Below are 23,824 nucleotides of genomic sequence, written 5' to 3'. Positions count from 1 at the left end.
ATACTCGTTTTTCTCCAAATGGCAAATTCGATTCGTCGAATCGAATAATCGATTCGAATTAAACGAATACTATTCGAAAATTCGAGTATTCGCACAGCCCTAGAACGAAGAGAAAAAGCTCCTCCATTGAAATTCAAGACTTCTCAACTGAATATGCCAAAAGTAATCGGTCATCTTGTAAAGGTTGTGGAGAAACAATCGTAAAAGATCAAGCTCGCATTTCAAAACTTGACAGACAGAGTGCAAAAGCTAGACGATTTGGTCCACTACCAGCGTGGTATCACGTTGATTGGTTGGTACAAGCGAGAGAAACTCTGAAGTTTTTTGAAGATGGATCTAAAATACGAGGATTTAAGACACTCTGCGTTGAAGATCAAAAGGCCATCAAAGAAAAGATAAAGAAAATTGAAGTGACTCCACCAAATAAGATAAAGAAAGAGGAATTACTTGATCGGGGCGAGAAAAAAATTCTTGAGGAACAGTCTCAGTTAATTTATGAACATCGTGACGAGCTTGAAAAAAATATTAAAAAAAAGAAATGGTGGAACTATTAAAATATAACGACCAAAAAATTCCTTCAGGAAACAGCGAAATTCTAGATAGACTTTCCGATATCATGACGTTTAGATCTCTTGAACCTTGCACAGATAGTGACGGTGGACAATTGGTTTTCTCAAATGATGGTTATCACTGTACTGGAAATGCAAGCGAATGGAGCAAATGTACAAATGTAATAAAACTACCAAGAAGAAAGCCTTTCCAGATTCCAGATCACCTAAAAGAGGAATATGCATTCTTAAACAGCTACGAATACATAGAGCAAGACCGTTACATTCCTACAAACGCACCTACTCCAAGTACACCAGAAAATTTGCCATCAACCTCGGGTGTCAAGAGAAAGCCACAACCATTGGACGATACTAAAATAGTGTTGATTGGTAATCTCCATAGTTCCAAAGATTCTCTAAAGAAAAGCATAGCGAGATTAGGAGGCAATGTTGTCTCTCAAATTGACAAAACTACAGCTTGCGTTATAAGTACCAAGGAAGATGTTGAGAAAAATATCAAGGAAATTCGTGAAGCTAAGGAACACGATGTTCACGTTGTATCTGAGGACTTTTTAAGTGCTGTGGAATATGGAGGTTTAGTTTCTACGATCCAACAATACCGCATAGCCAGTTGGGGTGGAAATCCTCAAGACAGAATTAATTCTTACGCTGCTGAAAAAAGACTCAAAAGTGCGGCTGTAGGAAATAGTGACTCAACATTCTCATCTGGAAAGAGCACGAAAGTTAAACTGACAGTGAAAGGCAGCGTAGCTGTTGACCCAGATTCAAATCTTGAAGCCAGCACACACGTGTTTCAAAACGAAGAAGGAGCTTTCAACGCTGTTCTCGGAAACGTCGTCGTTACTCAAGGATCTAATTCGTTTTACAAGCTTCAACTTCTAAAGTCAGACGAAGGAAAGGATTACTATGTGTTTCGGAGCTGGGGACGTGTTGGAACTACTATTGGTGATAACAAGACGGAACACTTTGTTACTAAGTATGAAGCTGTTGCCGAATTCAAAAGGCTTTTCGAAGAAAAAACAGGAACTCCGTGGGAGTTACGCCACACTGCCTCAAAGGTTCCTAATAAAATGTATCCACTTGACATTGACTATGGAACTTCAGAAAAACTGGTTGTAGGATCTGGATCTAAACTTCCCAACGCCATCCAAGAACTAATTCGCCTTATCTTTGACGTGGAGAAAATGAACAAGGCCGTGTGGGAGTTAGAAATTGATCTGAAGAAAATGCCACTAGGAAAACTTTCGAAGAACCAAATTGAAGAGGCGTATTCCGTTTTGACGGAACTCCTGGCTTTACTCGACGATGAACCCAACGAAAACAAGAAAGCCCAGCTAATAGCTTGCACCAATACATTCTTCACGCTAATACCTCATGATTTTGGAACCAAAAGGGTCCCTCTTTTGGATAATGTTGAGATAATAAAATCCAAGGTAGAAATGCCAAATTTCCTTCTTGAAGTGGAGATCGGTTACAAGTTAGTTGAAGAGGAAGGTGGAACGACCAAAGATCCAATAGATCAACATTATGAACAATTGAAAACTGAAATTGAAGTATTAGATAGAGATTCTGAAGAATTCGAGACATTATTAACATACGTAAACAACACGGGCGCTGATTTTCACAGTGATTGTGAACTTGAAGTCGATCAAATATTTAAAATTACTCGTCAGGGAGAACGCGAACGCTACCGAGAATTCCAAAAATTCCCTAATAGAAAGCTACTATGGCATGGTTCCAGAACCCCAAACTTAATGGGCATTTTGTCTCAAGGCCTTCGTATTGCTCCACCAGAAGCTCCTTCTAATGGTTACAACTTTGGAAAAGGAGTGTACTTTGCAGATACGGTACTACACATAGCCTTTTATTAAACTCTGTACCTCCGGTATCGTCTGCTACGGTATGCCTGCTTCTTCAGACTCTTGTTGTGTTTGCGATAATCGGTTTTATGGAAAACAAAAGTGTCATTTTTGCACTGGACTATGCAAGCGCCGTGTACATAAAGATTGTACCCCTAATTCATACTTTACCTGTACGGAATGCAAAGCCGCTACTCGCAAATCTAGAAGTCCGGCTCGGCGACATAGTAATAGCGCCATACCCCGCGATAAAGAGTTCAATGGGGCCATACCTGCGCCTAAACCACCTGCTAAGCTGGCTGAGGGCGATAAGGGCCTCATCTTAGAGGTGGTGCACGAAGCATTCGTCCATCTACTTAGCGTTGATAGCCTCACTAGGGAATCTGATTCGATACTGGACAAAATGATGAATAAATTGGATTGCAACGACACCATCCTACTTAAGATGCAAGCTACGTTATCAGAGTTCCAAGAACGTCTGGCTTCATTAGAAAATGAGAACGCTGGCCTTCGTCGAGAACTTGCCAGTCGCCAAATACCATTTCAAGCCCCGCTTGGGTCACGGGCTTCTAGGGACGAAGCTCAATCTTTTCCACCATTGGCTAACCGTCCTGGCGCTCTCAACCCATCTGCCTTGCCCTGGCCACAGGGTTCCATTCCTTCATTCTCTGGAGCATTACCCAAGGCTGTGCAAACAAAAACTGACATCAACTCCACTCGTCATGTTCCTGCATCTAAGCCTGTGGTCTCGGGTGTGTCTTTGACAAGCCGGATCAAGGCTGCACCACGTCGAGTGAAGGCGGTCAAGAAAGCACTCTTTGCCACTGGGTTGGATGTTGGGATCACGTCGAAAGAACTGCAAGATTTTTTGAGGGCTGATTCAGGTGTGCAGTCGGTGCAGTGCATAAGACTGCGTACTAAAAATCCGAATGCCCGTCATTCGTCATTCTACTTGACGTGTGATGATGAGTCTGACATACCAAAAATGAGGGATCCCAATATTTGGCCTGCGAACAGCTTTCTAACAGATTTCCATGGGGTACCGAGAGACGAGCACAAACATGTCTCGGAACTGCATGGTGAAATCTCAGACGCGGGTTCCCCTGCGGATTCTTCAAATGTCCAAGAATGAAAGAACTGACTATAGCTTATCAGAATGTGCGCGGTCTACGAACCAAGTCTAGTACCTTTTTAACTAACCTAATCGTTAATGATTTTGATATTGTTTGTTTAACAGAGACGTGGCTTAACCACTCTCATTTTAATTCGGATTATTTTCCAAATTCCTATACTATTTTTCGGGCGGATCGATCAGATCCGGATTCTGTCAATGTTAGGGGCGGGGGATCCCTCATTGCTATCAAGAAGTCCCTTGTTTTTCACCGTCGAAGTGACCTGGAAGGTGCCGAAGGGGGTGTGTTTGTCGAGTTTAAACTAAAAAATAATCTTCCGCTTCTTCTTGGCACTGGTTACTTTCGCCCCTCAGATGACGACGCTCAGTATCGGAAATTTAAGAATGTTTTGGTATCCTCGTTGGTAGATTATGACGGTGAAATTCTTATTCTGGGTGATTTTAATCTCCCCGGTATCAACTGGACTCTGGGTAGCAGTGTGGGATGCACTCACCAAACTAGAACTAAGGCTGCTCATGTTCTCGATGTTTGTTATGAATTTAATTTAAACCAAATTAACCCAGCTCCCACTTATGGTAATCTTCTGGACCTTTGTCTTACTAATGTACACGGCATTGATACTGTACCTCTCCTTGATCCATTTGTGGACATTGACAACTACCATCCGCCTTTCTATTTGCTTTGTCCATTTGACATTTGTAGGGTCTCCCCTAATTTACAACCAGTATATCAATTTAAAAAAGGTAACTATCACTTGCTATACTCAATTTTACGCGATTCAGATTGGTCGGTGGTTTTGGATTCGCAGGATGTTAATTTTTGTGTCCAGACATTAACGGAATATATAACGTCAGCTATGGATAGTTCGATCCCTAACAAGATTCCGCGTAATAATCGGGGCTTCCCCTTTTGGTATTCTTTGGACCTCCAAAAAAGCTATCAAGCGCAAAAAATATTATTTTAATAAGAAAAAGAGGTCGGGGTTAGCCTCCGACATAGCTAATTTTAGGCTGTCCCGTTCGTTGGTGAGAAGGCTTACAGTAAGGGACAAAGCTGCTATGGCAGTAAAATCTTGTCGAGACGCCTTGTCCCAATCCAAAAAATTTTGGAGTTTTATCAATGGTAATCTAAAAGACAGACACTCTGATATATTATTGAAAATTGGTAAGACAATCATTACTGATCCGGAGCAATTGGGGGAAACATTCATGGCGCATTTCTCAACAATTTCGACTGACAATACTGAAACTAGTTCAAAATACACTTTTGATACTTCTACCTTAGTTACAACGCCTCATAACTGTTTAAAACTAACTCAAGCGGACATATATGCTGCTATTAATCGTCTACCCAACAAACTCTCTACTGGTTTCGACAAAATTCCGTCGTTTGTTATCAAGGGCTGTGGGAATATATTGTTACCTATATTGGAGCATATATTTAATTTATCCTTCCGTACTCAATCATTCCCAACGCTTTGGAAAAAAGCTGTCATTGTCCCGGTTTACAAGTCTGGAAAATCCAGCGATGTCCGAAACTACCGTCCGATTTCCCTTCTTTGCGTTCTCGCTAAGGTATTTGATAGAGTAGTACACGTACATTTACAGCGTTGGTTTAGCTTGCTACCCAACGACTGTCAACATGGCTTTGTTCCGGGTAGGAGTGTGGAAACGAACCACGTTTCCTTTATGGATTACGTGGCTCCTGAGGTCGAGTGCCGGGGCCAGGTCGATGTTGTATACCTTGACCTGGCCAAGGCCTTCGACCGCGTCTCCCACTCTTACCTTCATGACAAGTTAGAGGCCCTTGGATTGGGGGGTGATATCTTGGAATGGATTGCTAGCTATCTGGCGAATCGAGTCAATGTCTTGAAATGCAATGGCATAATCACATCGAAAACATACGAAGTTAATTGTGGGGTTCCACAGGGATCATCTCTTGGACCCTTACTCTTTAATATGTATCTTTTCGATTTACAATTTTCGGTTTTACATTCCCGTATTCTTCAATTTGCTGATGACAATAAAGTTTTCAAAAGTATTAATTCTAAGTTAGACGGTAAATTACTTCAACTTTACCTTGACTCTATAGGAAGATGGTGCTCTCTTAACAAAATACCAGTAAATCCAACCAAATCCGTGCATGTCACATTTACAAGGCGAATTGCTAGAGAAATTTCCAACGACTATACCATTGAGGGCGCTCACATACCCCTTAAGTCCACTGTGAGAGATCTTGGCGTGATCTTTGACAGAGGACTTTATTTTACCGAGCAAGTACATAAATGCGTTGCTTTAAGTCGCCGTACTCTGGCTGTTTGCTTGAAGATGTGTAGGAAATTGCATTCCCTAGACCATTTCCGTCTTCTTTATCAAGCCCTAGTGAGATCACGGGTCCTGTATGGTGGCTTGGCCTGGGGTGGTTGTAGTATTATTATTATTGTTGATGAGGTGGGGCTCACGCCCTAGCACCGATGCCAAAGGCATATTGTGCAACCTCAAAATCAGGCCTTGAATAGGCCCGTAGCCGCAGCGTAGCGAAGAATTCGCTCCACCGTAAAAGAGGAGACCCGCGAGGGCTCCACAGTGTGTGAATCAAAATGTTCTAGTCTAAGCGAGGCGAAGAAGTCGCACTCGCAAAGTACGTGAGCGGATGTTTCTTCCTTCTCCTGGCACGACCTGCAGAGGGGGTCGTCAGCAAGACCCATCAGATGGAGGTGCCTATTTAGCCGACAGTGTCCGGTCAGAAGACCGGTGGCCAGCCTAATATCCCATCTGCTGAGCGAAATTAGGTCTCTAGCACGAGACCTGCAGGGACCATTGACTAACTGTTTTGTCTGTCTCTGGCCATCCATGTCATGCCAGAGCTGGTTTTGTATGACAGTCATCCTGTCATGCAGGCTCCGTTTGACATGCCCGTAGGGGATGGGGACGGCCGGCTCCGGCCCCAAGAGCTTGGCCTCCGCGCCCCTTTTCGCAAATCTATCGGCTTGCTCATTGCCATAATAACCGCTATGCCCTGGCACCCAGTACAACAGAACCCTGTTGCAGGACGCCAGTTGCGCTAGCAGATCAAGGCAGCTACGCACCAGTTGAGAGGTAATCTGACACTGGTCCAGCGCATTCAGGGCGGCCTGACTGTCAGAATAAATCCTCACAGTCCGTCCGTTATACCCTTTGTTAATGCAGTAGTCTGCGCAATAACAGATCGCGGCAATTTCCGCTTGGAACACACTAGCAAAGGTGCCCAGGCAAGCAGAAAAACCGACCCTTGTAGTTTGGCAGTAATAGCCGGCGCCAGCGCCGGAATCAGTCTTGGAACCATCGGTGAACCAAATAGTTTCACCCCCAGTGCCAAGAGGCAGCAGGTTAGTCCACTCGGCCCGACTGGGAAAGTGGATGCTGAATGGCTTAGTGAAATCAAAGCTGGTAACGGTTTTGTCAGAGCACATCGTTAACGACGGCTCAAGTGCAGCGTACTCCCGAAAGAGCTTCGTATGGCTGTAATCCCAAAGTCTTGGAACCCAACAGCCATTAATGTGGAGCCTGTAGGCCCCCATGACAGCCTCCTCCTCAATGAAAAGATGAAGAGGTAGCATGTCAAGAAGCACCTCCAGGGAAGCAGTTGGGGTCAATCTCATGGCCCCTGTAACACCAATGCAGGCAAGCCTTTGAAGCTTGCGCAGGGCAGCCTGCACCGTCTTCAGCCGGACCCTTGTCCACCAGACAAGTGCCCCGTGTGGTTGTAGTAGATATCTAAAGGTACTTCTTGAGAATGTGCAACGGAAGTTTATTGAATATTGCCATACTTATTTCATGAAAAAGGCTCCATATGATTACCATATTTTACTAGGGTATTTGGACATTCCTACTATAGCTCACATTCTCCTTATTAACGACGTTAAATTTCTACATAAATTAATTAATAATAGGATAACTCTTCCAGATTTGCTAGGACGGTTGGACTTTCTAGTCCCCAAGTCTGGAAGGTTTAGAAAAACATTTAGAGAATCTCTTAACCACTTAAATCCAATTAAAAGAATGCAAATTACAGTTAACAGTTTTGGCGAAAATTTTGATATTTTTAATGTTAAATACAAGGAGCTGGATTAATAAGGTTTCACTTGGTTTGTTTTTAATTTGTCTTCCATTTGATATTCTTAACAGTTAGGAAATGCAAATATGATATCATTACAACTGTGTATATTCTCGTGAACCTTCGTGGTTTTTTATATGCACAATAAATATTCATTCATTCATTCATTAATAAAGAGTTAAATTATAGGTTGCCAACTTCAAATATTTGATTCTTTTAGGTCTCTGAAAGTGCCAAATACTGTCACGCCAGTCGAGAGAACTACACCGGGTTGTTGCTCCTCTGCGAAGTAGCTTTAGGAAATATGCTTGAGCTACCTCATGTATGGGTAGGAAATTTTTTGAAACTCGACCAATTTTTTCCCTCTAGTGATGGAAGCGACATGAAATCCTCAAATTTGTTCACTAGTGCCAGAATCTACTACCAATGCTTGAGCTCTTCACTTCCAGTCTCATCTTACTTCTGCTGCAACTAAGACCCGTACATAACGTTTTGGTTTTTAAATACATCATTAACCAGAAAAGTAAACCAAATAGTCAAGCTGTGCTAACTTATTCAAACCTCTTTGTATGATTTAGAGATGGATCGAGGTCTACCGTGGCGTACCGAATATGCCAAAAGTGGCTGGTCATCATGCAAAAGCTGTAAAAGGCGCATAGATAAGGATGAGCTAAGAATGGCGGCAATTATTCAGGCGTCAAGTTTTGATAGAAAGGTAAAATATCAAAATTGAGCATCTGATGACGCGAGTAACATTAATTTCTTATTGTGGAAACAAGATTCCAAAGTGGTACCATTTTCGGTGCTTTTTCTCAAAATTTTAAAGTGTCAACTGAGGCTGACATCTCACACTTTGAGGATTTACGTTGGAGAGATCAAGAGAAAATAAGGAGTGAAATTCCGAGTGGGTCTCAAGCAGCACCTGCTGCTTCAAGCAATACCCCATCTAAAGGAACGAAGAGAAAAAGCTCCTCCATTGAAATTCAAGACTTCTCAACTGAATATGCCAAAAGTATTCGGTCATCTTGTAAAGGTTGTGGAGAAACAATCGTAAAAGATCAAGCTCGCATTTCAAAACTTGACAGACAGAGTGCAAAAGCTAGACGATTTGGTCCACTACCAGCGTGGTATCACGTTGATTGGTTTGTACAAGCGAGAGAAACTCTGAAGTTTTTTGAAGATGGATCTAAAATACGAGGATTTAAGACACTCTGTGTTGAAGATCAAAAGGCCATCAAAGAAAAGATAAAGAAAATTGAAGTGACTCCACCAAATAAGATAAAGAAAGAGGAATTACTTGATCGGGGCGAGAAGAAAATTCTTGAGGAACAGTCTCAGTTAATTTATGAACATCGTGACGAGCTTGAAAAAAATATTAAAAAAAAGAAATGGTGGAACTATTAAAATATAACGACCAAAAAATTCCTTCAGGAAACAGCGAAATTCTAGATAGACTTTCCGATATCATGACGTTTGGATCTCTTGAACCTTGCACAGATAGTGACGGTGGACAATTGGTTTTCTCAAATGATGGTTATCACTGTACTGGAAATGCAAGCGAATGGAGCAAATGTACAAATGTAATAAAACTACCAAGAAGAAAGCCTTTCCAGATTCCAGATCACCTAAAAGAGGAATATGCATTCTTAAACAGCTACGAATACATAGAGCAAGACCGTTACATTCCTACAAACGCACCTACTCCAAGTACACCAGAAAATTTGCCATCAACCTCGGGTGTCAAGAGAAAGCCACAACCATTGGACGATACTAAAATAGTGTTGATTGGTAATCTCCATAGTTCCAAAGATTCTCTAAAGAAAAGCATAGCGAGATTAGGAGGCAATGTTGTCTCTCAAATTGACAAAACTACAGCTTGCGTTATAAGTACCAAGGAAGATGTTGAGAAAAATATCAAGGAAATTCGTGAAGCTAAGGAACACGATGTTCACGTTGTATCTGAGGACTTTTTAAGTGCTGTGGAATATGGAGGTTTAGTTTCTACGATCCAACAATACCGCATAGCCAGTTGGGGTGGAAATCCTCAAGACAGAATTAATTCTTACGCTGCTGAAAAAAGACTCAAAAGTGCGGCTGTAGGAAATAGTGACTCAACATTCTCATCTGGAAAGAGCACGAAAGTTAAACTGACAGTGAAAGGCAGCGTAGCTGTTGACCCAGATTCAAATCTTGAAGCCAGCACACACGTGTTTCAAAACGAAGAAGGAGCTTTCAACGCTGTTCTCGGAAACGTCGTCGTTACTCAAGGATCTAATTCGTTTTACAAGCTTCAACTTCTAAAGTCAGACGAAGGAAAGGATTACTATGTGTTTCGGAGCTGGGGACGTGTTGGAACTACTATTGGTGATAACAAGACGGAACACTTTGTTACTAAGTATGAAGCTGTTGCCGAATTCAAAAGGCTTTTCGAAGAAAAAACAGGAACTCCGTGGGAGTTACGCCACACTGCCTCAAAGGTTCCTAATAAAATGTATCCACTTGACATTGACTATGGAACTTCAGAAAAACTGGTTGTAGGATCTGGATCTAAACTTCCCAACGCCCGCCATCCAAGAACTAATTCGCCTTATCTTTGACGTGGAGAAAATGAACAAGGCCGTGTGGGAGTTAGAAATTGATCTGAAGAAAATGCGACTAGGAAAACTTTCGAAGAACCAAATTGAAGAGGCGTATTCCGTTTTGACGGAACTCCTGGCTTTACTCGACGATGAACCCAACGAAAACAAGAAAGCCCAGCTAATATCTTGCACCAATACATTCTTCACGCTAATACCTCATGATTTTGGAACCAAAAGGGTCCCTCTTTTGGATAATGTTGAGATAATAAAATCCAAGGTAGAAATGCCAAATTTCCTTCTTGAAGTGGAGATCGGTTACAAGTTAGTTGAAGAGGAAGGTGGAACGACCAAAGATCCAATAGATCAACATTATGAACAATTGAAAACTGAAATTGAAGTATTAGATAGAGATTCTGAAGAATTCGAGACATTATTAACATAAGTAAACAACACGGGCGCTGATTTTCACAGTGATTGTGAACTTGAAGTCGATCAAATATTTAAAATTACTCGTCAGGGAGAACGCGAACGCTACCGAGAATTCCAAAAATTCCCTAATAGAAAGCTACTATGGCATGGTTCCAGAACCCCAAACTTAATGGGCATTTTGTCTCAAGGCCTTCGTATTGCTCCACCAGAAGCTCCTTCTAATGGTTACAACTTTGGAAAAGGAGTGTACTTTGCAGATACGGTACTACACATAGCCTTTTAATAAAGAGTTAAATTATAGGTTGCTAACTTCAAATATTTGTTTCTTTTAGGTCTCTGAAAGTGCCAAATACTGTCACGCCAGTCGAGAGAACAACACCGGGTTGTTGCTCCTCTGCGAAGTAGCTTTAGGAAATATGCTTGAGCTACCTCATGTATGGGTAGGAAATTTTTTGAAACTCGACCAATTTTTTCCCTCTAGTGATGGAAGCGACATGAAATCCTCAAATTTGTTCACTAGTGCCAGGATCTACTACCAATGCTTGAGCTCTTCACTTCCAGTCTCTTCTTACTTCTGCTGCAACTAAGACCCGTACATAACGTTTTGGTTTTTAAATACATCATTAACCAGAAAAGTAAACCAAATAGTCAAGCTGTGCTAACTTATTCAAACCTCTTTGTATGATTTAGAGATGGATCGAGGTCTACCGTGGCGTACCGAATATGCCAAAAGTGGCTGGTCATCATGCAAAAGCTGTAAAAGGCGCATAGATAAGGATGAGCTAAGAATGGCGGCAATTATTCAGGCGTCAAGTTTTGATAGAAAGGTAAAATATCAAATTTGAGCATCTGATGACGCGAGTAACATTAATTTCTTATTGTGGAAACAAGATTCCAAAGTGGTACCATTTTCGGTGCTTTTTCTCAAAAGTTTAAAGTGTCAACTGAGGCTGACATCTCACACTTTGAGGATTTACGTTGGAGAGATCAAGAGAAAATAAGGAGTGAAATTCCGAGTGGGTCTCAAGCAGCACCTGCTGCTTCAAGCAATACCCCATCTAAAGGAACGAACTTCAACGAAGAGAAAAAGCTCCTCCATTGAAATTCAAGACTTCTCAACTGAATATGCCAAAAGTAATCGGTCATCTTGTAAAGGTTGTGGAGAAACAATCGTAAAAGATCAAGCTCGCATTTCAAAACTTGACAGACAGAGTGCAAAAGCTAGACGATTTGGTCCACTACCAGCGTGGTATCACGTTGATTGGTTTGTACAAGCGAGAGAAACTCTGAAGTTTTTTGAAGATGGATCTAAAATACGAGGATTTAAGACACTCTGCGTTGAAGATCAAAAGGCCATCAAAGAAAAGATAAACAAAATTGAAGTGACTCCACCAAATAAGATAAAGAAAGAGGAATTACTTGATCGGGGCGAGAAAAAAATTCTTGAGGAACAGTCTCAGTTAATTTATGAACATCGTGACGAGCTTGAAAAAAATATTAAAAAAAAGAAATGGTGGAACTATTAAAATATAACGACCAAAAAATTCCTTCAGGAAACAGCGAAATTCTAGATAGACTTTCCGATATCATGACGTTTGGATCTCTTGAACCTTGCACAGATAGTGACGGTGGACAATTGGTTTTCTCAAATGATGGTTATCACTGTACTGGAAATGCAAGCGAATGGAGCAAATGTACAAATGTAATAAAACTACCAAGAAGAAAGCCTTTCCAGATTCCAGATCACCTAAAAGAGGAATATGCATTCTTAAACAGCTACGAATACATAGAGCAAGACCGTTACATTCCTACAAACGCACCTACTCCAAGTACACCAGAAAATTTGCCATCAACCTCGGGTGTCAAGAGAAAGCCACAACCATTGGACGATACTAAAATAGTGTTGATTGGTAATCTCCATAGTTCCAAAGATTCTCTAAAGAAAAGCATAGCGAGATTAGGAGGCAATGTTGTCTCTCAAATTGACAAAACTACAGCTTGCGTTATAAGTACCAAGGAAGATGTTGAGAAAAATATCAAGGAAATTCGTGAAGCTAAGGAACACGATGTTCACGTTGTATCTGAGGACTTTTTAAGTGCTGTGGAATATGGAGGTTTAGTTTCTACGATCCAACAATACCGCATAGCCAGTTGGGGTGGAAATCCTCAAGACAGAATTAATTCTTACGCTGCTGAAAAAAGACTCAAAAGTGCGGCTGTAGGAAATAGTGACTCAACATTCTCATCTGGAAAGAGCACGAAAGTTAAACTGACAGTGAAAGGCAGCGTAGCTGTTGACCCAGATTCAAATCTTGAAGCCAGCACACACGTGTTTCAAAACGAAGAAGGAGCTTTCAACGCTGTTCTCGGAAACGTCGTCGTTACTCAAGGATCTAATTCGTTTTACAAGCTTCAACTTCTAAAGTCAGACGAAGGAAAGGATTACTATGTGTTTCGGAGCTGGGGACGTGTTGGAACTACTATTGGTGATAACAAGACGGAACACTTTGTTACTAAGTATGAAGCTGTTGCCGAATTCAAAAGGCTTTTCGAAGAAAAAACAGGAACTCCGTGGGAGTTACGCCACACTGCCTCAAAGGTTCCTAATAAAATGTATCCACTTGACATTGACTATGGAACTTCAGAAAAACTGGTTGTAGGATCTGGATCTAAACTTCCCAACGCCATCCAAGAACTAATTCGCCTTATCTTTGACGTGGAGAAAATGAACAAGGCCGTGTGGGAGTTAGAAATTGATCTGAAGAAAATGCCACTAGGAAAACTTTCGAAGAACCAAATTGAAGAGGCGTATTCCGTTTTGACGGAACTCCTGGCTTTACTCGACGATGAACCCAACGAAAACAAGAAAGCCCAGCTAATAGCTTGCACCAATACATTCTTCACGCTAATACCTCATGATTTTGGAACCAAAAGGGTCCCTCTTTTGGATAATGTTGAGATAATAAAATCCAAGGTAGAAATGCCAAATTTCCTTCTTGAAGTGGAGATCGGTTACAAGTTAGTTGAAGAGGAAGGTGAAACGACCAAAGATCCAATAGATCAACATTATGAACAATTGAAAACTGAAATTGAAGTATTAGATAGAGATTCTGAAGAATTCGAGACATTATTAACATACGTAAACAACACGGGCGCTGATTTTCACAGTGATTGTGAACTTGAAGTCGATCAAATATTTAAAATTACTCGTCAGGGAGAACGCGAACGCTACCGAGAATTCCAAAAATTCCCTAATAGAAAGCTACTATGGCATGGTTCCAGAACCCCAAACTTAATGGGCATTTTGTCTCAAGGCCTTCGTATTGCTCCACCAGAAGCTCCTTCTAATGGTTGCAACTTTGGAAAAGGAATGTACTTTGCAGATACGGTACTACACATAGCCTTTTAATAAAGAGTTAAATTATAGGTTGCTAACTTCAAATATTTGATTCTTTTAGGTCTCTGAAAGTGCCAAATACTGTCACGCCAGTCGAGAGAACAACACCGGGTTGTTGCTCCTCTGCGAAGTAGCTTTAGGAAATATGCTTGAGCTACCTCATGTATGGGTAGGAAATTTTTTGAAACTCGACCAATTTTTTCCCTCTAGTGATGGAAGCGACATGAAATCCTCAAATTTGTTCACTAGTGCCAGGATCTACTACCAATGCTTGAGCTCTTCACTTCCAGTCTCATCTTACTTCTGCTGCAACTAAGACCCGTACATAACGTTTTGGTTTTTAAATACATCATTAACCAGAAAAGTAAACCAAATAGTCAAGCTGTGCTAACTTATTCAAACCTCTTTGTATGATTTAGAGATGGATCGAGGTCTACCGTGGCGTACCGAATATGCCAAAAGTGGCTGGTCATCATGCAAAAGCTGTAAAAGGCGCATAGATAAGGATGAGCTAAGAATGGCGGCAATTATTCAGGCGTCAAGTTTTGATAGAAAGGTAAAATATTAAAATTGAGCATCTGATGACGCGAGTAACATTAATTTCTTATTGTGGAAACAAGATTCCAAAGTGGTACCATTTTCGGTGCTTTTTCTCAAAAGTTTAAAGTGTCAACTGAGGCTGACATCTCACACTTTGAGGATTTACGTTGGAGAGATCAAGAGAAAATAAGGAGTGAAATTCCGAGTGGGTCTCAAGCAGCACCTGCTGCTTCAAGCAATACCCCATCTAAAGGAACGAAGAGAAAAAGCTCCTCCATTGAAATTCAAGACTTCTCAACTGAATATGCCAAAAGTAATCGGTCATCTTGTAAAGGTTGTGGAGAAACAATCGTAAAAGATCAAGCTCGCATTTCAAAACTTGACAGACAGAGTGCAAAAGCTAGACGATTTGGTCCACTACCAGCGTAGTATCACGTTGATTGGTTTGTACAAGCGAGAGAAACTCTGAAGTTTTTTGAAGATGGATCTAAAATACGAGGATTTAAGACACTCTGTGTTGAAGATCAAAAGCCATCAAAGAAAAGATAAAGAAAATTGAAGTGACTCCACCAAATAAGATAAAGAAAGAGGAATTACTTGATCGGGGCGAGAAGAAAATTCTTGAGGAACAGTCTCAGTTAATTTATGAACATCGTGACGAGCTTGAAAAAAATATTAAAAAAAAGAAATGGTGGAACTATTAAAATATAACGACCAAAAAATTCCTTCAGGAAACAGCGAAATTCTAGATAGACTTTCCGATATCATGACGTTTGGATCTCTTGAACCTTGCACAGATAGTGACGGTGGACAATTGGTTTTCTCAAATGATGGTTATCACTGTACTGGAAATGCAAGCGAATGGAGCAAATGTACAAATGTAATAAAACTACCAAGAAGAAAGCCTTTCCAGATTCCAGATCACCTAAAAGAGGAATATGCATTCTTAAACAGCTACGAATACATAGAGCAAGACCGTTACATTCCTACAAACGCACCTACTCCAAGTACACCAGAAAATTTGCCATCAACCTCGGGTGTCAAGAGAAAGCCACAACCATTGGACGATACTAAAATAGTGTTGATTGGTAATCTCCATAGTTCCAAAGATTCTCTAAAGAAAAGCATAGCGAGATTAGGAGGCAATGTTGTCTCTCAAATTGACAAAACTACAGCTTGCGTTATAAGTACCAAGGAAGATGTTGAGAAAAATATCAAGGAAATTCGTGAAGCTAAGGAACACGATGTTCACGTTGTATCTGAGGACTTTTTAAGTGCTGTGGAATATGGAGGTTTAGTTTCTACGATCCAACAATACCGCATAGCCAGTTGGGGTGGAAATCCTCAAGACAGAATTAATTCTTACGCTGCTGAAAAAAGACTCAAAAGTGCGGCTGTAGGAAATAGTGACTCAACATTCTCATCTGGAAAGAGCACGAAAGTTAAACTGACAGTGAAAGGCAGCGTAGCTGTTGACCCAGATTCAAATCTTGAAGCCAGCACACACGTGTTTCAAAACGAAGATGGAGCTTTCAACGCTGTTCTCGGAAACGTCGTCGTTACTCAAGGATCTAATTCGTTTTACAAGCTTCAACTTCTAAAGTCAGACGAAGGAAAGGATTACTATGTGTTTCGGAGCTGGGGACGTGTTGGAACTACTATTGGTGATAACAAGACGGAACACTTTGTTACTAAGTATGAAGCTGTTGCCGAATTCAAAAGGCTTTTCGAAGAAAAAACAGGAACTCCGTGGGAGTTACGCCACACTGCCAAAAAGGTTCCTAATAAAATGTATCCACTTGACATTGACTATGGAACTTCAGAAAAACTGGTTGTAGGATCTGGATCTAAACTTCCCAACGCCATCCAAGAACTAATTCGCCTTATCTTTGACGTGGAGAAAATGAACAAGGCCGTGTGGGAGTTAGAAATTGATCTGAAGAAAATGCCACTAGGAAAACTTTCGAAGAACCAAATTGAAGAGGCGTATTCCGTTTTGACGGAACTCCTGGCTTTACTCGACGATGAACCCAACGAAAACAAGAAAGCCCAGCTAATAGCTTGCACCAATACATTCTTCACGCTAATACCTCATGATTTTGGAACCAAAAGGGTCCCTCTTTTGGATAATGTTGAGATAATAAAATCCAAGGTAGAAATGCCAAATTTCCTTCTTGAAGTGGAGATCGGTTACAAGTTAGTTGAAGAGGAAGGTGGAACGACCAAAGATCCAATAGATCAACATTATGAACAATTGAAAACTGAAATTGAAGTATTAGATAGAGATTCTGAAGAATTCGAGACATTATTAACATACGTAAACAACACGGGCGCTGATTTTCACAGTGATTGTGAACTTGAAGTCGATCAAATATTTAAAATTACTCGTCAGGGAGAACGCGAACGCTACCGAGAATTCCAAAAATTCCCTAATAGAAAGCTACTATGGCATGGTTCCAGAACCCCAAACTTAATGGGCATTTTGTCTCAAGGCCTTCGTATTGCTCCACCAGAAGCTCCTTCTAATGGTTACAACTTTGGAAAAGGAGTGTACTTTGCAGATACGGTACTACACATAGCCTTTTATTAAACTCTGTACCTCCGGTATCGTCTGCTACGGTATGCCTGCTTCTTCAGACTCTTGTTGTGTTTGCGATAATCGGTTTTATGGAAAACAAAAGTGTCATTTTTGCACTGGACTATGCAAGCGCCGTGTACATAAAGATTGTACCCCTAATTCATACTTTACCTGTACGGAATGCAAAGCCGCTACTCGCAAATCTAGAAGTCCGGCTCGGCGACATAGTAATAGCGCCATACCCCGCGATAAAGAGTTCAATGGGGCCATACCTGCGCCTAAACCACCTGCTAAGCTGGCTGAGGGCGATAAGGGCCTCATCTTAGAGGTGGTGCACGAAGCATTCGTCCATCTACTTAGCGTTGATAGCCTCACTAGGGAATCTGATTCGATACTGGACAAAATGATGAATAAATTGGATAGCAACGACACCATCCTACTTAAGATGCAAGCTACGTTATCAGAGTTCCAAGAACGTCTGGCTTCATTAGAAAATGAGAACGCTGGCCTTCGTCGAGAACTTGCCAGTCGCCAAATACCATTTCAAGCCCCGCTTGGGTCACGGGCTTCTAGGGACGAAGCTCAATCTTTTCCACCATTGGCTAACCGTCCTGGCGCTCTCAACCCATCTGCCTTGCCCTGGCCACAGGGTTCCATTCCTTCATTCTCTGGAGCATTACCCAAGGCTGTGCAAACAAAAACTGACATCAACTCCACTCGTCATGTTCCTGCATCTAAGCCTGTGGTCTCGGGTGTGTCTTTGACAAGCCGGATCAAGGCTGCACCACGTCGAGTGAAGGCGGTCAAGAAAGCACTCTTTGCCACTGGGTTGGATGTTGGGATCACGTCGAAAGAACTGCAAGATTTTTTGAGGGCTGATTCAGGTGTGCAGTCGGTGCAGTGCATAAGACTGCGTACTAAAAATCCGAATGCCCGTCATTCGTCATTCTACTTGACGTGTGATGATGAGTCTGACATACCAAAAATGAGGGATCCCAATATTTGGCCTGCGAACAGCTTTCTAACAGATTTCCATGGGGTACCGAGAGACGAGCACAAACATGTCTCGGAACTGCATGGTGAAATCTCAGACGCGGGTTCCCCTGCGGATTCTTCAAATGTCCAAGAATGAAAGAACTGACTATAGCTTATCAGAATGTGCGCGGTCTACGAACCAAGTCTAGTACCTTTTTAACTAACCTAATCGTTAATGATTTTGATATTGTTTGTTTAACAGAGACGTGGCTTAACCACTCTCATTTTAATTCGGATTATTTTCCAAATTCCTATACTATTTTTCGGGCGGATCGATCAGATCCGGATTCTGTCAATGTTAGGGGCGGGGGATCCCTCATTGCTATCAAGAAGTCCCTTGTTTTTCACCGTCGAAGTGACCTGGAAGGTGCCGAAGGGGGTGTGTTTGTCGAGTTTAAACTAAAAAATAATCTTCCGCTTCTTCTTGGCACTGGTTACTTTCGCCCCTCAGATGACGACGCTCAGTATCGGAAATTTAAGAATGTTTTGGTATCCTCGTTGGTAGATTATGACGGTGAAATTCTGATTCTGGGTGATTTTAATCTCCCCGGTATCAACTGGACTCTGGGTAGCAGTGTGGGATGCACTCACCAAACTAGAACTAAGGCTGCTCATGTTCTCGATGTTTGTTATGAATTTAATTTAAACCAAATTAACCCAGCTCCCACTTATGGTAATCTTCTGGACCTTTGTCTTACTAATGTACACGGCATTGATACTGTACCTCTCCTTGATCCATTTGTGGACATTGACAACTACCATCCGCCTTTCTATTTGCTTTGTCCATTTGACATTTGTAGGGTCTCCCCTAATTTACAACCAGTATATCAATTTAAAAAAGGTAACTATCACTTGCTATACTCAATTTTACGCGATTCAGATTGGTCGGTGGTTTTGGATTCGCAGGATGTTAATTTTTGTGTCCAGACATTAACGGAATATATAACGTCAGCTATGGATAGTTCGATCCCTAACAAGATTCCGCGTAATAATCGGGGCTTCCCCTTTTGGTATTCTTTGGACCTCCAAAAAAGCTATCAAGCGCAAAAAATATTATTTTAATAAGAAAAAGAGGTCGGGGTTAGCCTCCGACATAGCTAATTTTAGGCTGTCCCGTTCGTTGGTGAGAAGGCTTACAGTAAGGGACAAAGCTGCTATGGCAGTAAAATCTTGTCGAGACGCCTTGTCCCAACCCAAAAAATTTTGGAGTTTTATCAATGGTAATCTAAAAGACAGACACTCTGATATATTATTGAAAATTGGTAAGACAATCATTACTGATCCGGAGCAATTGGGGGAAACATTCATGGCGCATTTCTCAACAATTTCGACTGACAATACTGAAACTAGTTCAAAATACACTTTTGATACTTCTACCTTAGTTACAACGCCTCATAACTGTTTAAAACTAACTCAAGCGGACATATATGCTGCTATTAATCGTCTACCCAACAAACTCTCTACTGGTTTCGACAAAATTCCGTCGTTTGTTATCAAGGGCTGTGGGAATATATTGTTACCTATATTGGAGCATATATTTAATTTATCCTTCCGTACTCACTCATTCCCAACGCTTTGGAAAAAAGCTGTCATTGTCCCGGTTTACAAGTCTGGAAAATCCAGCGATGTCCGAAACTACCGTCCGATTTCCCTTCTTTGCGTTCTCGCTAAGGTATTTGATAGAGTAATACACGTACATTTACAGCGTTGGTTTAGCTTGCTACCCAACGACTGTCAACATGGCTTTGTTCCGGGTAGGAGTGTGGAAACGAACCACGTTTCCTTTATGGATTACGTGGCTCCTGAGGTCGAGTGCCGGGGCCAGGTCGATGTTGTATACCTTGACCTGGCCAAGGCCTTCGACCGCGTCTCCCACTCTTACCTTCATGACAAGTTAGAGGCCCTTGGATTGGGGGGTGATATCTTGGAATGGATTGCTAGCTATCTGGCGAATCGAGTCAATGTCTTGAAATGCAATGGCATAATCACATCGAAAACATACGAAGTTAATTGTGGGGTTCCACAGGGATCATCTCTTGGACCCTTACTCTTTAATATGTATCTTTTCGATTTACAATTTTCGGTTTTACATTCCCGTATTCTTCAATTTGCTGATGACAATAAAGTTTTCAAAAGTATTAATTCTAAGTTAGACGGTAAATTACTTCAACTTTACCTTGACTCTATAGGAAGACGGTGCTCTCTTAATAAAATACCAGTAAATCCAACCAAATCCGTGCATGTCACATTTACAAGGCGAATTGCTAGAGAAATTTCCAACGACTATACCATTGAGGGCGCTCACATACCCCTTAAGTCCACTGTGAGAGATCTTGGCGTGATCTTTGACAGAGGACTTTATTTTACCGAGCAAGTACATAAATGCGTTGCTTTAAGTCGCCGTACTCTGGCTGTTTGCTTGAAGATGTGTAGGAAATTGCATTCCCTAGACCATTTCCGTCTTCTTTATCAAGCCCTAGTGAGATCACGGGTCCTGTATGGTGGCTTGGCCTGGGGTGGTTGTAGTATTATTATTATTGTTGATGAGGTGGGGCTCACGCCCTAGCACCGATGCCAAAGGCATATTGTGCAACCTCAAAATCAGGCCTTGAATAGGCCCGTAGCCGCAGCGTAGCGAAGAATTCGCTCCACCGTAAAAGAGGAGACCCGCGAGGGCTCCACAGTGTGTGAATCAAAATGTTCTAGTCTAAGCGAGGCGAAGAAGTCGCACTCGCAAAGTACGTGAGCGGATGTTTCTTCCTTCTCCTGGCACGACCTGCAGAGGGGGTCGTCAGCAAGACCCATCAGATGGAGGTGCCTATTTAGCCGACAGTGTCCGGTCAGAAGACCGGTGGCCAGCCTAATATCCCATCTGCTGAGCGAAATTAGGTCTCTAGCACGAGACCTGCAGGGACCATTGACTAACTGTTTTGTCTGTCTCTGGCCATCCATGTCATGCCAGAGCTGGTTTTGTATGACAGTCATCCTGTCATGCAGGCTCCGTTTGACATGCCCGTAGGGGATGGGGACGGCCGGCTCCGGCCCCAAGAGCTTGGCCTCCGCGCCCCTTTTCGCAAATCTATCGGCTTGCTCATTGCCATAATAACCGCTATGCCCTGGCACCCAGTACAACAGAACCCTGTTGCAGGACGCCAGTTGCGCTAGCAGATCAAGGCAGCTACGCACCAGTTGAGAGGTAATCTGACACTGGTCCAGCGCATTCAGGGCGGCCTGACTGTCAGAATAAATCCTCACAGTCCGTCCGTTATACCCTTTGTTAATGCAGTAGTCTGCGCAATAACAGATCGCGGCAATTTCCGCTTGGAACACACCAGCAAAGGTGCCCAGGCAAGCAGAAAAACCGACCCTTGTAGTTTGGCAGTAATAGCCGGCGCCAGCGCCGGAATCAGTCTTGGAACCATCGGTGAACCAAATAGTTTCACCCCCAGTGCCAAGAGGCAGCAGGTTAGTCCACTCGGCCCGACTGGGAAAGTGGATGCTGAATGGCTTAGTGAAATCAAAGCTGGTAACGGTTTTGTCAGAGCACATCGTTAACGACGGCTCAAGTGCAGCGTACTCCCGAAAGAGCTTCGTATGGCTGTAATCCCAAAGTCTTGGAACCCAACAGCCATTAATGTGGAGCCTGTAGGCCCCCATGACAGCCTCCTCCTCAATGAAAAGATGAAGAGGTAGCATGTCAAGAAGCACCTCCAGGGAAGCAGTTGGGGTCGATCTCATGGCCCCTGTAACACCAATGCAGGCAAGCCTTTGAAGCTTGCGCAGGGCAGCCTGCACCGTCTTCAGCCGGACCCTTGTCCACCAGACAAGTGCCCCGTGTGGTTGTAGTAGATATCTAAAGGTACTTCTTGAGAATGTGCAACGGAAGTTTATTGAATATTGCCATACTTATTTCATGAAAAAGGCTCCATATGATTACCATATTTTACTAGGGTATTTGGACATTCCTACTATAGCTCACATTCTCCTTATTAACGACGTTAAATTTCTACATAAATTAATTAATAATAGGATAACTCTTCCATAACTCTTCCAGATTTGCTAGGACGGTTGGACTTTCTAGTCCCCAAGTCTGGAAGGTTTAGAAAAACATTTAGAGAATCTCTTAACCACTTAAATCCAATTAAAAGAATGCAAATTACAGTTAACAGTTTTGGCGAAAATTTTGATATATTTAATGTTAAATACAAGGAGCTGGATTAATAAGGTTTCTCTTGGTTTGTTTTTAATTTGTCTTCCATTTGATATTCTTAACAGTTAGGAAATGCAAATATGATATCATTACAACTGTGTATATTCTCGTGAACCTTCGTGGTTTTTTATATGCACAATAAATATTCATTCATTCATTCATTAATAAAGAGTTAAATTATAGGTTGCTAACTTCAAATATTTGATTCTTTTAGGTCTCTGAAAGTGCCAAATACTGTCACGCCAGTCGAGATAACTACACCGGGTTGTTGCTCCTCTGCGAAGTAGCTTTAGGAAATATGCTTGAGCTACCTCATGTATGGGTAGGAAATTTTTTGAAACTCGACCAATTTTTTCCCTCTAGTGATGGAAGCGACATGAAATCCTCAAATTTGTTCACTAGTGCCAGGATCTACTACCAATGCTTGAGCTCTTCACTTCCAGTCTCATCTTACTTCTGCTGCAACTAAGACCCGTACATAACGTTTTGGTTTTTAAATACATCATTAACCAGAAAAGTAAACCAAATAGTCAAGCTGTGCTAACTTATTCAAACCTCTTTGTATGATTTAGAGATGGATCGAGGTCTACCGTGGCGTACCGAATATGCCAAAAGTGGCTGGTCATCATGCAAAAGCTGTAAAAGGCGCATAGATAAGGATGAGCTAAGAATGGCGGCAATTATTCAGGCGTCAAGTTTTGATAGAAAGGTAAAATATCAAAATTGAGCATCTGATGACGCGAGTAACATTAATTTCTTATTGTGGAAACAAGATTCCAAAGTGGTACCATTTTCGGTGCTTTTTCTCAAAATTTTAAAGTGTCAACTGAGGCTGACATCTCACACTTTGAGGATTTACGTTGGAGAGATCAAGAGAAAATAAGGAGTGAAATTCCGAGTGGGTCTCAAGCAGCACCTGCTGCTTCAAGCAATACCCCATCTAAAGGAACGAAGAGAAAAAGCTCCTCCATTGAAATTCAAGACTTCTCAACTGAATATGCCAAAAGTAATCGGTCATCTTGTAAAGGTTGTGGAGAAACAATCGTAAAAGATCAAGCTCGCATTTCAAAACTTGACAGACAGAGTGCAAAAGCTAGACGATTTGGTCCACTACCAGCGTGGTATCACGTTGATTGGTTTGTACAAGCGAGAGAAACTCTGAAGTTTTTTGAAGATGGATCTAAAATACGAGGATTTAAGACACTCTGTGTTGAAGATCAAAAGGCCATCAAAGAAAAGATAAAGAAAATTGAAGTGACTCCACCAAATAAGATAAAGAAAGAGGAATTACTTGATCGGGGCGAGAAGAAAATTCTTGAGGAACAGTCTCAGTTAATTTATGAACATCGTGACGAGCTTGAAAAAAATATTAAAAAAAAGAAATGGTGGAACTATTAAAA

The 23,824-nt window shown here is 41.7% G+C and overlaps 2 protein-coding genes across 2 annotated transcripts; both read left to right on the top strand.

The window, feature by feature from the left end:
- The first annotated feature begins 3,584 nt into the window (after positions 1-3,584).
- On the top strand, positions 3,585-7,555 carry LOC149716484 (uncharacterized). The gene is made up of 6 exons (XM_089844867.1): positions 3,585-3,606; positions 3,666-3,896; positions 3,969-4,372; positions 4,416-5,598; positions 5,653-5,786; positions 7,493-7,555. Exons 1-6 carry the CDS (start codon positions 3,585-3,587, stop codon positions 7,553-7,555), a joined length of 2,037 nt encoding a protein of 678 aa, XP_089700993.1.
- A 10,780-nt stretch (positions 7,556-18,335) lies between these two features.
- LOC149716483 (uncharacterized) lies at positions 18,336-22,435 on the top strand. Its single transcript, XM_089844866.1, has 6 exons — positions 18,336-18,357; positions 18,417-18,647; positions 18,720-19,123; positions 19,167-20,349; positions 20,404-20,537; positions 22,244-22,435. The coding sequence occupies exons 1-6, from the start codon at positions 18,336-18,338 to the stop codon at positions 22,433-22,435; spliced, it is 2,166 nt and encodes a 721-aa protein (XP_089700992.1).
- The last annotated feature ends 1,389 nt before the right edge of the window (positions 22,436-23,824 follow it).

The sequence above is a fragment of the Phalangium opilio genome, unplaced genomic scaffold (assembly GCF_054372755.1).
Source record: "Phalangium opilio isolate 3A_F unplaced genomic scaffold, DU_Popi_V2 ptg000009l_1, whole genome shotgun sequence".
NCBI classification, from domain to species: domain Eukaryota; kingdom Metazoa; phylum Arthropoda; class Arachnida; order Opiliones; family Phalangiidae; genus Phalangium; species Phalangium opilio.
This window is presented reverse-complemented; position numbering and strand designations above follow the sequence as displayed.

Bases quoted from the DNA above. Each gene is read 5' to 3' on its own strand.
- LOC149716483 (XM_089844866.1), top strand. From the start codon at position 18,336: ATGTGCGCGGTCTACGAACCAA. The intron at 20,350-20,403 runs GTATTAATTCTA...TTGACTCTATAG, and splicing joins TGACAATAAAGTTTTCAAAA to GAAGACGGTGCTCTCTTAAT. The intron at 20,538-22,243 runs GTGAGAGATCTT...AATTAATAATAG, and splicing joins ACATACCCCTTAAGTCCACT to GATAACTCTTCCATAACTCT.
- LOC149716484 (XM_089844867.1), top strand. From the start codon at position 3,585: ATGTGCGCGGTCTACGAACCAA. The intron at 3,607-3,665 runs GTCTAGTACCTT...TTTGTTTAACAG, and splicing joins GTGCGCGGTCTACGAACCAA to AGACGTGGCTTAACCACTCT. The intron at 5,599-5,652 runs GTATTAATTCTA...TTGACTCTATAG, and splicing joins TGACAATAAAGTTTTCAAAA to GAAGATGGTGCTCTCTTAAC.